General features: G+C 42.8%; 1 protein-coding gene across 3 annotated transcripts in view; it reads left to right on the plus strand.

The window, feature by feature from the left end:
* Positions 1–15,241, plus strand: part of FANCA (FA complementation group A) — a 57,472-nt gene that overhangs the window by 41,672 nt on the left and 559 nt on the right. For 2 of the 3 annotated variants that reach the window (XM_054049111.1, XM_054049113.1), the window contains exons 29-42: positions 758–831; positions 1,384–1,512; positions 3,089–3,179; positions 4,312–4,478; positions 5,072–5,177; positions 6,765–6,824; positions 7,319–7,423; positions 8,637–8,749; positions 9,710–9,851; positions 11,919–11,981; positions 13,035–13,140; positions 13,670–13,745; positions 14,373–14,529; positions 14,986–15,078. In XM_054049111.1, coding sequence (XP_053905086.1) covers positions 758–831; positions 1,384–1,512; positions 3,089–3,179; positions 4,312–4,478; positions 5,072–5,177; positions 6,765–6,824; positions 7,319–7,423; positions 8,637–8,749; positions 9,710–9,851; positions 11,919–11,981; positions 13,035–13,140; positions 13,670–13,745; positions 14,373–14,529; positions 14,986–15,078 — 1,482 coding nt within the window. Of the gene's footprint in view, positions 1–757; positions 832–1,383; positions 1,513–3,088; positions 3,180–4,311; positions 4,479–5,071; positions 5,178–6,764; positions 6,825–7,318; positions 7,424–8,636; positions 8,750–9,709; positions 9,852–11,918; positions 11,982–13,034; positions 13,746–14,372; positions 14,530–14,985; positions 15,079–15,241 lie in introns of those variants that run through there. The other variant, XM_054049114.1, reaches the window with a different exon arrangement.

Below are 15,241 nucleotides of genomic sequence, written 5' to 3' on the forward strand. Positions count from 1 at the left end.
GAAGAAGTGGGCTGTAGTCCATGAAAGCTTATGCTCTAATAAATTTGTTAGTCTCTAAGGTGCCACAAGTACTCCTGTTCTTCTTTTTGCGGATACAGACTAACACGGCTGTTACTCTGAAACTTGACATTTCATAGATTTATTCCCTTTACCTCCGCTTGGGACAGTATCTGATGTGACAGTTCTTCTTTTATCTGATTTTTCATTAAAAAGATTCTTCTTTATGTAGAGAAGTCACGGGAGACCATGAATGGAGTATTGTTAGGTTTATTTCACATATTTTATTAGTTAAAATGGTCAATACAGTAAAGTACATTTCCAGGTGTAATATTTTGACTTTGAACGGAATGTGTTTGATTAGGCTGCCTTACTTACAGGGTTTTTTTTTTTTTTTAATTGTTGTTTGGTGGTTGTTGTTTTCGCCTTTGATTTATATTGCCATATGTTCCACACTGGTGTCCAGATATTGAGAACCTGGGCACATTAGCAGTGTTAAAGATGTGTGCTTTTAGTAGTCTCTGAAAACTAGTGGTGGCTTGGTTTAGATTTGCTAGGAGAATGCTCCGGGAACAGAAATGTTCTTGAGACTAAATGGGAACTGTTAATTTCCTATGCTGCTGCCATGTGAGAGAGACAGAGAGATCTTCATAATTGAGAGAGGGTGGCTGACCTCCTTTTGGTAACTCAGCTGTAGAAGTCATGTTTCCTTGCTGATCTTTTCTTTTTTTTTTGTGCTGAATCTCTGCATTTTCCCCAGTTATCTTTCCAAGAGTGGCTGCTGTTTGAGCTAGAAGTCCAGCCTGAGAAGGATATCCTTTCTGCTTCTGAAAGGTAAGTGCAGAACGGTCCTGTAAAAATGGAAGTAGTTTGAAAAGCGTTTCCAGTTAAGTCAGAAATATTAGAGAAGGTCCTAAGCCTCGAGTTTGATGACAATGTAAATAAATTGTCTGGCTTGGGGTGTGAACTTCTAATGCCCCCACATCTCAAACAAGAGCTCAAAGTATGTTAGAAATGATGGGTTTGGCTTCCCTTGAGGAAGTTATCCAAGGTAACCGTTGACCTCCACAGAATTCACTAGAACATCTTTCTATCTCAGGACTTTCCCATGCCCAGAAGCAAGAGATGGTTGTTACAGGCCAGCCTGCAAGCACTATATGCCCAGCCTCGTCACGTCTCTGGATTGTTAAAAGTCCCTCAAGGGAGCTGTTAGTTTTTAATCTGTTTCTCTAGCGGCAATCACTTTCTAGTTTCATGTAGATTTATCATATATGCAGGTCTGTGGGGCAACCTTCTTTCTGTCATTCCATTTGACTTGGTGTACTGTGTTCTCTTTAGAACAATGGACAGGAAGCACTAAAATTCTTCCATTGTTCAATACTGCAGGCAGGACTTCCATTACTGGGCATTGTACCAGTGGTATCTTCCAGCATCCTCTGCTTCTGGAGGCTGTGATGGAAACCTGGAAAAGGCATGTGCCATTCTTATTGGTACAATTCTGGATTTCTCCCAAAGGTACTTTCTCACATGAATACACTTGCACAGCAGTGATGGTTTTACTGTGAGTATGGAACCTAACAGGGTGGAGCAGCATTTGACTCTGTACCCATAGCATAGTTAGGAAAGGTTTATATGTTGGGTTTTAATGCACACATAGAGCCACTTAATTCTAGCTGAGTCTCATTGACTCAAGCCAGAGCAATGTCATAGAATGTTGCCCCTCTCTCACTTCTTCATAATGGGTATGGGGGGTGATTCTATACATCTGTATGACTAGAGCATACATTCCTGTACACCACAATGTGTTTGCACTATCATTAAGACTTCTTTAGAAAAAAAATTAATTTTATAAAATCTTATGAATGTTAATACTTCATTTCATAATTAAACATTTAAAGTTGTTCACCTGATTAGCTGAACGCTTTGAACCCCCTGCTTTTGGGTAAGAAGTACCTTGTTTCTTAGTACTAAAGTACTTACCCACGATTTAATACTTTGTACTATCCGAGGACGCTTCTGTGGCAGCCAGCATAATCCCCTCCTGTGACTATTGCTGAGATGGGAATCCCAAAGGCTGCTGCAGAAACCCTTTAAAGTTTGAGTACAAGAAATAGGCCTCTTCCCTCGCTATTCCCCACAGAACACCACTCAATACTGTGCACGGATCTTGCCATTCACCTTGTATAGTCTCTGCAGCACATGATAGTGTCATATTCCTGGTCAGGATGCTCTTCCAGTCCCCCAAGTGCACCCGTTTCAAGTGTCAGACCCGCACCTCCACTTCTCTTCGAGGTGGGATGCTGCACTCCAACCACTGTCCCACTGTGTCTCCAGGTTACACCTTCCTGGTGCCAGCCATGTAGCCAGTGCAGTAACAATATGCAGTGACACTAAAGCAGTTTCTCCAAAACCAAGTATGATTTATTTTGCCCCAATGGTACACAGAACTGAGAACAATAGATTTAAACCTCATAAAGCATATTGTCTTACCTATGTTTGGCATTCCCCTCAAGCCTCTAGGTAGACATAACTTTAGATTTGGTGTGTCTCATTCTCTCTGGGCACTAAGTACAGCTAGCTTGCTGCAAACCATGGCTCTCAGATAAATCTGTGTGTCAGCCTTGCTGCTTCCTGGCTCTGTCCCTCTGTCGGCTTCAGCTGAGCTGATCATTTCCTCCCTCTCTTTCTGCCAGAAGTGCACCCCCCCCTTTTTTTTAATCCCCTCACCACCTTTTGATCTCTTCCCTAGCCTTGGGAAGAGGAAAACGGTCCTAATTTGGATGGTGCCAGCCAGATAGCCTCCTTCCCTCCATTGATGGCTCAGCCACTGTTGTTTGAAGTGGGTACCAGAGAGACTGTCTTATCTGTGTCATTGTTTAACTCTTCCTGGGTTCCTTAACAACTCCTCTTTCCAGCCTCCTTTCATTTTACTATATGCATTCAGTTAGGCATAAATATAAAATCGAACAGGGAAACCAAGTTTACATAATGTTAATGAGAAATAATGCAGACATTTTCCCAGTTTGTTACAGGTAGGGTCACTGAAAATATATAAACAGGGATAGTCATCAGGAGTCTCTCTTAATTCCAGGTCAGAGTTGGACAACTGTGGCCAATTGGAGAAGTCAGAGTTTTCCGTTCATAACAGGACAGTCAATCCTGATATTCTCTGCAGATTACAGGTGATTTTAGATTGATACAAATCCATATGCCAGATCCATGAATTTGGCATGACAAAATCTTTTCTAAAACTTCAGTGTACAGAAGACAGTCCTCAATGTTTAGATATTATGATTAGTGGTCTGGATACCCAAAGATAAATCAGTCAGAATATTTTCTCCACTGCTTTAGTGTGTTAATTCACATGTCCTTAAGGTGCTAGAACCGTCCAACCTGCCTTGTTACAAGCTGTGAGAAAAACACAGCTTTTGAAAATGTGCAAGCAGCCAGTCTTGAATTCTAGATTATGACAGTTTGCATTACATGTTGAATTACATTTACAAAAGTGGAATTCTGTTAAAAGAATTGATTTTTGGTCATTGGTTCACCCCCTCTTCCCCCCCTTTATTAATATACTTACATGCAGGTTCTTGAAGTAGAGTTTCCCAAATTAGCCTTGCAGAGAAGCAAGGTCTCCATCTTGCAAAGATAAAGTGAGTTCTACTAGGCATTTTAGTACCATGGCAGCTCTTCTATTCGTATTGTTTCTAATTAGCTCTCAAGCTAGTCAAGTTACATATCTGCCTGCACCTGACTGGTATTCAAAGGTACAAATCTATCTTTCCACTGAAGATGTCAAAGAAACTAACTTTTAATCTGGTCCTTCCTGATCCCACAGATCAATATAAACAAGACAGAACACACACAAGCACTCTTGGAATCTGGCTTTTGGAAAGTGAAATGTAATTCATATAGCCACCTAATCACTTCAGGCACTGAATAATCAGGAAAACTGTTTTCCACTGAAACTGGGGAATCAAACTTCCGAGAAATGCAAATTTAGTAGAGTATGTTTTACAAGCACCAATGTGCTTTACAAAGCCAAAACGTAAAGAAACAAAGTAGGTTCAGAAGAATAAGTTGGAAACTGCATGCTGGATAGATGTAGCGTTCAGAAGGGTGAACTCTCTCACTTCAGGGGTTGTTGAGGGAGTTCTGTCACTTCATTGTGTATATATCCAGGGCTGGGATTTCTGGGCACTTGTGCAGTTGCTGTAAATCTAAAATCACCTGAGTCACTGATACCGTGGGGTGAAAGAGGATTTGAAATGCAGACTGATGTAAAATTCTGACCAATTTCTTTCTCCCATCCAGGAAATGGTACTGGAGCTGGGGTGTAGGAAGACTTCACCCCCTGGCTGCTGGAATGACAAGGGACACTTCCTATTTAGGATTTTCCAGGAAAGGTTAAAAACTATAGGAAATGGCTCTGCTGTTGGTGAACGGCTACTGAGGCAGCAGGAAGTGCTACTGCAAAAAAGGTAAAATACCAACAGGATGCCAGAATGAGAAAAACTTATCTGATAAAGCTACTTTCAGAAACTCAACTACACTGCACAACAGCAATGAAATAATTGTACATCCATTTTCCTAAGGGGTGATAATTCAGGTGGGAATATATTGCATATGTTTACTGGTTTAGTGTGATAATCTTGTGGTGTGAGGTGTTTATTCCCTAACACCCCCCCGGTATTTGAGCTCTCACTCAACACAACACACTTAGCTAAAGGAATTCAACCTCCTGGACCTGCTATTTACAACCATCACCGCTTGTTTTGGTCACAATAACAGGCTTTACTTCCCACTGGGGATGAGAAGGGAACTCCACAGTTTCTAAAGTTATTGTTAGTGTGTCTTCAAAATGCTCTGAATATTTTATTGAAACACCGAATCCATTTCTGGCCACATGGAAAAATCCCCAATGAGTAATCTTTACATTTCCTACTAGCAGATGTTTAAGGAATTGAGTCTTGGGAAGTTCTCTAAATTCTACTGAAAATCAAAGTCAGGCTTAATATGACCAGAGCTCTGTTCTGTCCTCTTCTTGACTGCATGTTTTTAAATTTTACTTTAGGATTCTGTTGAGTCTCCCTCCATCAATTCTCATCATGATGGGTCGAAGAGGAAAGAAAATGACCTTGGATTGTGAAGATTTCTTTCATTTTGTAAACACTGAGCTGGTGTGTACAATTTCTCCAACAGTAGCAAGTTTGGTATTTGCTCTGCATAGGGGTCTTAAACTTGAGAGTAGGGAATGGAGAGGAGATCAAACACCATCATACTTGAAAGCAGGAAATCTGTCATTGTGTGGGAACCTCAGACAACCTATGCTGCAGATGTCCAGATACCTGGAAAAGTTTTGTGGTGTTGTGAACCTTGCCAATGACTGATACTATAGTATTCCTTGTGTGCTTTTTCTCTGTGGCAGAATGCACTCAGAGTAAGTTTGTCGGGATGCACAATGAGTATGTTATGCTGATGAGAGAGGGCTCTTTGGAAATACTATATAAAGATTTGGTCTGATGAAGTCATCTGCCACTTTGTTGGATGTAGTGAATATCCCACAGATGGGTGCATATCTGAGTAAAATCACTGATCAGCAGTTTAGACTTTTGACCACAATGTTTTAACCAATTTGTGAACAATAGGACAACTATTTTCAGTTTGGTGACCTTGTTTAAGTCAGGTTGAGTAGAGTAAAGTATACAAAGAATTTTAGAAGGGGGAGTCCTTCGGGCTATACCCATTTTATTTTTTTTATTCCATCCCTCAATTATAGGTCACTTGTTGACAGGCTCCAGGAGCCATAACAACTCTTCTTGTTGCCATTAGAAGAGTCGTTAAGAGCATTTGAAGTAGATAAATCTGCAGCATTCCCTGGTGGCCTGGAAGTGAGAGACTGAGCTTGTATCCCAGGGCTGGTCTTCACTACGGGGAGATCAACGCTGCTGGAATTGATGCAGCAGGGATCGATTTTTAGCGGGTCTAGTGAAGACCCGCTAAATCAACGGCAGAGCGCTCTCCGGTTGACCCCAGTACTCCAGCTTTCTGAGAAGAGTAAGGGAAGTCAACCAGAGAGCATCTCCTATCGACGCAGCACAGTGAAAACACCGGGGTAAATCAACCTAAGCTACGTTGACTCTAGCTATGTTATTCACATAGCTGGAGTAGCATAACTTAGATCAGCTTATCCCCATAGTGAAGACAAGCCCGAAGTCTCTGATTTCCCTGATACCTCAGGGCATTGAGCCAGGTCCCTGCCATATATATGGAAATTCAGAGCTATCATAAGCTAATTTTCCATCTTTAAAACGGTGAGAGATTTTTAAACATCTTAGTATTTGACATAAAACAATAGCTTCATAATGGTTGTGCCATCAGCTTCTGGGGGGGTCTCTTCCTTTTATATTCTTCTGGTGTTAATCAGCTTTATTTGCTTTACTTGGCTAATGATCCCTTGCAAACCACCTGTATCTCTGTCCCTGCATAGGTGGAGCAAGAGAAATCCACTCATCCAAACAATGTCACTCTGCCTAAAAGCAGTTCTAGCATCTACAGTGTGCAATAAGCAGCATTATCTGTGTTACTGTCTGGTGACTGACATTGCTTCACGGGAGAAATGAAGTCCTGAGTGGGGACTCTAAGGGGAACAAGTAACTGGGCTTTCAGAAAGGGTTATTCTGTACTGTCAGACCTACCCCTATTGTGAAATACTGCCAAATCTGTGACCCACTGAGTACATTCTTGTCTGTCTTATTCTGTTACAGAGAAACATTTGTTACAGAGGATGTGCACTCTCCTATGACATCACGGCTCACTTCTTAAGGGTAACTGGTAGTTTAATCTTTCCCCTCCATTTCTCACACAATGCAAAGACTGAAATTGTTTGCAAGGAAACAGTTTGCTGTCTTTCACACTAGTACCCTGATCTGCCACTATTACTAGAACTGGAATGTGCATTTATTTGTGCAATGGTTTTGAGAACCCAAAATAGGAACTTTATGTAAATGTAAAGTCCACAAACAAATATTCTGAACTGTGGCTGTGGAAGAGGAGTGATGGCTGTAAATATTGCATAGGAACTGGTGAAACGTGTGAGGGATTGGTCTGCAGGTGTTGAAGTTTTATTGAACTATTATAAGTTTTAGCTAATTTTTCACAGTAGGAGAAAACTAGGTTCAGGGTAGGTTTGTGGGGGTGATTTCCCTTCTGAATAATGCTGAGTCCTACAGCTGGTTTTTATTCGTTGACAACATATGGGTTTGAAATGTATAGGAAAGAGAGATTATTATGCAGTCACATTGTACTTCCACTTCTCCAGGGTCTGCTGAATGCCAGTTTGGATTATGAGGAATCAGCACAAGCGGTTAATGATGTTCTGAAAACATGTCGAACCAAGTGTCCCATTATCATTTCTTCTGCAGCGGTAAATGTTCTTAATTATATTTCCTATTTTAAGTACTGGCTCCAAAATATGATGCCGACTGTAAATTAGCTTAGAATGTGATGGTGGGGGGGCGAGGGGTATGGGAGATGGAAGGGAATATTTTATGTATTGATATTTTGGTTAATTTACAAGAAGACATTACATTGTCTTGACACACATAGGTACATATCGTAATACAAAATTAACAATATTCAGCAATGTATTGCATTTTGACCATATATTATTCTATCATTTCCTTTTTTCCCTAGAATTATTTAGACACAACCTTAACATGGAGGGTGTGTGTGTGTGTGTTGTCACAGTTCAGGGCAACTGCACCTGTATTTTCCCCCCCAGTGGTCCAGCAAAAGCATCCACTCTGAGGCATCTGGCTCCGCAGCTGTTGCCTTTTTTTTCCATCTCATTCCCTTCGGACCAGATATTTCCAGGCTGCAAAGTTCTCTGCTTTCCTTGTGTTATTCCCAGCAGAGACAGGCTGCCCAAGTACATCTGTTTGCCTTCTCTTCAGAAACTGATAAGAGTGATTGTCAACCATTCTAAGTTCAAGTAGATGCAGCCGTGTATTCCATTAGGTGGGTTCACTCCCGATGCACCAATGCAGGAGAATTTTGCCTCCCAGTACTCATAGAGGGGGTGGCACTCATGCTTCATGGCTATATCCCCTTCCCTAGCTATATGAGGCTGTACTGACTCAACCCCCTTCAGTTCCTCCTTACCACCCATGGGGGCTGTCAGCTCTGTCTGTTTTTCATCTCACAAGTCCTCTATTTTAGTGATTAATTTGTTTCTAGTTGTATATAGTTAATTAGTATCCTTAATATAGTGTTAGTGTTAGTTAGCTTTAGTTTAAGTATTTCCTTGGTGATGCCCTCACCAGGATGTGATGCTGTCTGGAGTGGTTTGCGACCATGAGTGCCAACCTCAGGACAGACTGCATCATCCTCTGTATGGCTGAAGGTAGGCTGAGGAAAAAAATCCCTTCTCAGTGACTCCTGTTGTAAGAAGCAGGAATGGGCAGCTAGTAACTTGCTGTTTAACAAACACAAGACCACAAAATTGCAAAAAAGTATCTTCAGGGGTGTTCTAGATGCAATATATCCTGGCCCATCTACCAAACGTAGCTACCCTGGTCTCACTCTGCTGACGCCCTGTGCTGCGATTGCTAACTTCCTTGGTTTCCAATGTTTTCCAGCTGTGGTGGCTGAGGTTGGAGCCAGTGCTTTGCTCCCAGTGGAAAAGGCTGTTTGGGGCTCCACTTGCACAGGAATTGCAGAGACTGAGGAAATGCCAGCATTCTGCTACTAGGTAAGGCTGAGGAGCCTGAATATCGGATTGTAGGCAGAAATGAGAATGCTCTTGAGGCAATTTATCTTTCTGTGGAAAAATGAAGTGTGCGAGCCGACTCTCTGAAACCGATTGCTGGGTTTTCCACTGACAGTATGACATGCTAAGGGGGACAGGGGGTTTGCAGGCCAGCTTTATACATAGATTCATTTGTGGATTTTAAGGCCAGAAGGAACCATTATAATCTCTTAGTCTGGCCTCTTGCATAATGCATGCTAGAGAATTTCACCATTTCATCTTGGGAGGGTGCCAAGCAGTAGAGGAAAATATAGATCCTTTGTGGAATAGAATAGAAGACAAGAGTTATTGTTAGACAACAGAGACGGGAAAATAGCCTTGTGCAGTGGCAGTGAGTCAAATTCATTGACATTATAGTGCCCTTTTTACCTGTGATTTGGTGGATCCTCTCTCTGATCCTCCCAGTTTTCATGAACCCTCATATTGGTGCTGTGCTGCACATCTGTTGACTCTCCCCCAAACACCACTACTCCCTCCTATTCAGGGTACCGAGGCTTTCCTGACTTACAGCAATAGATGGGCAGAAGTGGAGACTCATATATTTGACACTTCTAGTTGATGGCCCTTGTAGGCAATAACTGGATGCTCCCATTCTGATAATCGTACTAGTCTTAAAAGCTAAAATAATAGATTTTTTTGAATTAGAAAGTTTGTGACTGAACCATCCCCAGACCTGATCTTTGGGCAGGTGGGATTGTGGCCATACCAAACCCTTGGTCAAATATTTTGGACAACTGCCTATATGTAGGAACAAAAGTTGGGGAAAAGAGGTCTCCCAGGCAGAAAGACCTTGTCTCTTGATCCCTTACTCTATTGTGGCCTTGAGTAGAGGCCATGATTTCTCTCCTCACTCTCACCCATGCGTTTCCCTCTCCTGAATGATTACGTTGTTTTCATCCCCAGCTTCCTCTCTTTAGAAGCAGAATTTTCCCTCTCTGATACACCCTGGATTTCTGCGGCCTTTCTACACTTCACTTGTCAACAGCAAGCAGCACATGGAAGAATGAGAGACGTACTGAAGAGAGTGGGGTCCGACACAGAGCAGGCAAGACTAGACAGCTTTAATTCTTTGCAGTTCTCTATTTGCAATTGTTCTTAAACCATTAGTAAATATAAACTTGATTTTTATTTATTTATATCTATTTTATTTTTTATAACACTAAGAGAAATGACTGCCCAGTGCTGTTGTCTTGTCCCTTGTAAACCTTGTTGTTAAATCTGGTTTCTGGGAGGGATGTGGTGCTCAATTCCCTCCTCTTCCCCTCCCACCCCCATGGGTAAAGTTGTGTCCATTTGTATAAATCAGCATGTTGGAATTTTCTGATAAGTGAAAAGAAGGAAGAAAACTCTTCCCCACACACTCCAAAACCAAAAGCCAGGGGAGAGTGCTGAGAAGATAGCTGGGACCAGTGGGGCTGCAAGTCTCCTGCCTGTTTAAGGCAGTATTGGTGAATTCTGAAAGGACTTCCAGCTTGGCCTGCTCCGCTAGGAGGTTGATGGCTGAGAAGTGTACACAGCACATGAATAGGGGCACTCTGCAACCCTGAGAGGAGGAATTTTCCCATGGGTGGCTGCCATTTCCCCCAATTTACTCGGTGTCCTTGGTGCACAAGGATGGTCACTTTCCATGTGGAGAGGAAAAAGAAACAGCTGCACAATCAGAGCAGTTTAGTATTTTTTCAGGGGAAAGGAGTTGCTATTGCCCCGACCTTTTTTAAATTACAGTGTGTTCTCTCAATGCAGTGAAGTTCTTGGCAAAATCTTTTTATATTGACAATTTGCATTTCAAAATATACAACAAAATTATCCCTGTACAGGTAGTAACTTACATGAGTGGGAAATGAGCAGTCCTGCCTTTTCCTGCCATTGGGTCAATGATTACTACTATTGCTAGTTACGTACATTGTGGTAGCTCTGAGGCCCTAGTTAGGGATGAGAGCCCCGTTACACTGCGTACTGACCACACATGAAATAAAAGACACCTCCTGTCTGAGTTCACAATTTAAACATATGGTGAAGACAAACAGGAGGAAGAACAGGGTAACAGTGCAGTGAATGAGTTTGGCTAAATGAATAGCAGTCAAAACAAACTGCCTAGCCACTGATCTAGGGTCAAATCCTCCTCTCTTACAGCAGGACAACTGCCCTGACTTCAGTGGAGTTGCTCAGGTGTAATTGTGAGAAGAATTGTTTCCACTGTGTACAGGGTTGGCGTTGTGCTGTGCAGCTAGAGAACCATCCTGTCATGTGAAGCTGGAGTGTGGTGGTTGGATCAGTTAGCCCCGTCTAGGAATGAAACAGTGTGGTGTTAATTTTAGGGGAGTTCCATATACCTCATTCCTATTTAGTCCTGGCTTGTTAGCACATTATTTATATTTTTCCTCATTCTGTCTCTCTGGGTCTGTTGGATTTCAGTGGAGTTAAAAGGTGCACACCTGCTTTTTCCCCTCAGATATCCTAGTCTACATATGTTGTACATAAATCTTTTTGGCTGGTTCAGCTGTCAAATTTCTTAGAAGGGAGGAGGCCTGGGTTCCTATTTGAATAATGACACAAGTGAAAATCAGGGTTGGGTCCTGATCACAAAACCACCCCCCAGTTTTATCTGAATGGCAGAGCCCCAGAACAGGACTAATAGGCTTGTTGTATGGTAGGACTGAGGGTACTGCCAGAGGTGGGAGAGGTGCTTAGTATGTGCTTGCAATATGCCTTTGCTTGGGCAGTACTGTCCCTTCCGCAGCTTCCAGAGTGTTGAAGATCACTTACATCTGTGGATTTGGGGAAGGTTGTCGATTCTGACTTTCAATGAGCCTCATTCCTGCTGTTAAGAATTATGTGATGAATATGGAGTTTCTTCTTAAGAAGAAATGGACTGTGGCTTCAAGACTTCCAGTCACTGCTACCCCCGTTTCACCTGCTGTATCCGCTTCCAGAGTGCTGTGTAGCCTTGGGGCCCTCTTGAGCCACAGTCTTCCTGGAAAGAATCCCACTGCTTGTAACCAACCCAGGAAAGCCTCGGGACGTGTTTGCGGGGCTTCCTTCATGAATGGAATGTACACCCTTCAAGTCAATACTGATGCTATAAGTAATGTACAGCCTCTTTCACTTGTAGCTCCTAGTGTGCCTGCTGTTCTTTTCACTCATGGATCTCATCTTGACCAGATTAGCACCAAAGGTAAATCCCAATCCCTGTCTCATTACACTGTATGGGTTTAAAAAGGCTGGTTTGCCACCTAAAAATCCCTTAAGCCAGCACTACCAAGCCTGCTGGAGGAGGGAGTAAAGAATGTCCCAGGCAGAGCATGATGGAAGTCCTTGCTCTCTCCTGCCTTGTTCATAAGCCAAACACAGCAGCCCTCCTTTAATTATGACACCACCTTCCCCACCATGTTAGTATTTAATGTGTGTCTTCCTGGGTGACTCACTGTCTATAGACCTTCCCATTCAGTGGACTTTATGCCTCACTCACCTACCTACTGCTTGAACTAATACAAATAATGCGGCTTAGCCTTTGTCTAGCATTTTGCATTTATTATTGGTCACTTTCCATAGGGCAGGAGATAATGTCCCAAAGAGGGAGAAGAATCCCTGTCCTGACAATCTAACAACGCAGACCAAACAGAGAGGTTAGGGACCATAGCAGCTGGATTACTTTGTGCAACAAGGTTTTGGGGAATTATTTTTAAGGGAAGGTATTTGGCAAAGGTTGATCTGAGAGGCTGTTCCAAGCAGAGGGGTGATGTGAAAGGAGGCTTGGAGACAAACTGGTCAGGAGAGACGCATGAACGGTGGGAGAAGATGGGGTAGAACTGGAGAATGCTGTCTGAATGTTAACTAATGCCCATAACGCTCTGTGAAATAAGTGGTGACATTCCCCCTTTGAAAGATGCTGAGGGGAAGTGACTTGCCCAAGGCTACGTGCCGAGAACTGTTTGGAAATGCTTTGGTCATAGGCTGGTCCTTGCTGTTACTTTTTCTACAGCTTTTGATAAACCGCTGGTTACAGCATGCTTTCTGCTTGGTCCAGGGGGATCTGGAGCCTCTGGCATTAGCATCAATGCATTTGACTGTAGAGAGGTGGAGGAAGGCTCTATCTGTGCCTTTAGTTGTACTAATGCTGGCACTGACACCGCACTTGATAAACATCACTATTACTAGGGCAGTTCTTTGTTTGAAATGTAACCACAATTCAGGAAGGGGTGTGCATGTTCTTTTCTGAAATATACAGCAAGGGACAGAGGTTCAAAAATCTTTGGAATGCTGCCTGGAGATCCTTGGATGCTTGGAAGAGCAAGGCATATCCTGGCTAGCTCTCTTTCATTCAGCAGAGAAAGGTGAGTAGAACTCTCCTCCCCAACTTATGGGAATGCAAAATTTGGTACCAGGTGCTTTAAGGGATTACCTTTTGGGTCTGGTGAATATATTTGTCTGAAAGAGCCTCTCCACCCTGTAAGCAACATAGAGAAAACCGTCCCCTTTGGGGCATAAAGAAACTCTTCTGACTCTAGGTTTTCACATGGTAGCACTTTGACTTTTATCAGCTGCTGTGTCGAGGCAGGAGCCCAGTGAAGGGTTGCCAGATCTTCACTGAATGTAACAAATTGCTGTTTCGAGTCCAAACAGTTTAAACCTCACAGTAGCTGACAATCAGTATGAATACTGTGCCACCTGCTAGAGACAGGCTTGAAAACCATCACGCACTCCTCCACAGGAGTGACCTGATCCAAACGTCAGATTATGTACTGTCTCCAGCTGTTGCCTGGAAGGAACTATGCCCAGCATCTGCACTGCTGTAGAAGTACCTGGAGAGACCTAATGATGATCTAAGACATTTTACCCTTCTCCTGTCTTTGGATATTGCAGACCGTGGACCTTATCAAATTCTACACAGGGCAGCCTCAGACCAATACATCAGCCTGTTACCTATTGCATTTTACAGGTAACAACAAAAAATGTTAAGGGAATTGTTTATGGGAGAAGAAAGTAGTTGGCTGCTCACATGCCCATTTCTAAGCAATTCTAGTCATGTTCTGTGATTGAGTCGAGCTTAGACGAGTGTGTACGCAGGGAGAGAATTCCTAATGGGGATAGTGTGATTGCCATGAGTTTGGGATGGCTGTATTATGCCAAGGCAAAGAGACTCCACCCAACCTGGCTGGGATGGCCACTTCAGGCGCAGCCAGTGTCTTATGGGTGAAACAAACTCTTAACTTGCTAAGCTAAGAACACTTGTAACCCTCTGAAAGCCAATGCTACTTCTGTTTGATAGTCCATGAAAGCTTTCCCTGCCCTTCAGGACCTTCTTGAAATCTTACTGTTTTCATCAACTCAGCAGAACTGATTTCCAGATGGTGTGATTCCATCTTCTCTTGCTAGAAGTGTCCATTCACACTTCCCAGTGTTCCAAGGGGTGGGAGTAGTGTCCAGTGCCGAATACAGCAAGTCTGATGGTGAAAATGCTGGTTGCACCTTTGCCCCTAATGTGTTTAAAGATGTATGGTGAGATGCTGTTGAGGGGCTTCCTCTTGCACTGTACTCATTCTATATCTTGTGTGATTCCCTCTAGCCTTACCCCCTGCTTTCACCAAAACCTACTTAACCGAGAGCAAACCTTCCTTTATGTTGCTGTTGACATGTATATCCAGCTGCTTCGACTCTACCTAGAAGGGGAGAATCCTCGGAGATCAGATCAGGGGGGACAAAGCCTACACAGCGTGAAACACGTGAGTGGTGGTCATTCTCTTCTCTTACCTAACTGAATTTTACTTGAAAGCCTCCTAGCCACAAGACCATTTATTCCCTTGCCTGTACAAAGTAGATTTGCTTTGTGAAATGGCTGACATACCGGTGATACTTGTACAGTACCCAACCCAGGGGGGCTCTGAGATTGGTTAAGGCCTGGAGGTGCCAAAGTCATACAAATAATTGCCAGTGTGGCATAAAAGAATGATCAGGTTGGAGTGCCATCATAAGATAGACCTGCCCATTAACCTTGCTATTAGAGGACCTTAGAGTGCACTTTAATTTTAAACATGGTGAAGTTCTGTACCTAATCTGTAAATAGGATAAATTTAAAGTACCTAAGCCACTTGTAAAAGTCAACAGTCTTTTAATAAAGATGAAAGTGAGGATTTCAAGTGACTTTGCTTTCTGTCCTGAACTTGATGTCTTTTCACTAGGTGGATTCTTTAGAGGTGATAACTAAGGCTCGTCAATTTCTGCTACATTCAATTGCATGGTGCCCTAAAAAGAGCTTTACACATATACAACAGGTATGCTAAGTCCACCTCCTTTTCACTTTTATCAAGTCCTTGTAAGCTCCTGCCTACCCTCCATTTAGTGTCAGCATGCATGCAGCCCTCAGTCTTTTTTGCAAGACTAATCATGAACTAGTGCTGTCCCCAAACCATACAGCATTTAAATGCCCCTTTCATA

The sequence above is a fragment of the Malaclemys terrapin genome, chromosome 14 (genome assembly GCF_027887155.1).
Source record: "Malaclemys terrapin pileata isolate rMalTer1 chromosome 14, rMalTer1.hap1, whole genome shotgun sequence".
In the NCBI taxonomy this organism is placed as follows: Eukaryota; Metazoa; Chordata; order Testudines; family Emydidae; genus Malaclemys; species Malaclemys terrapin.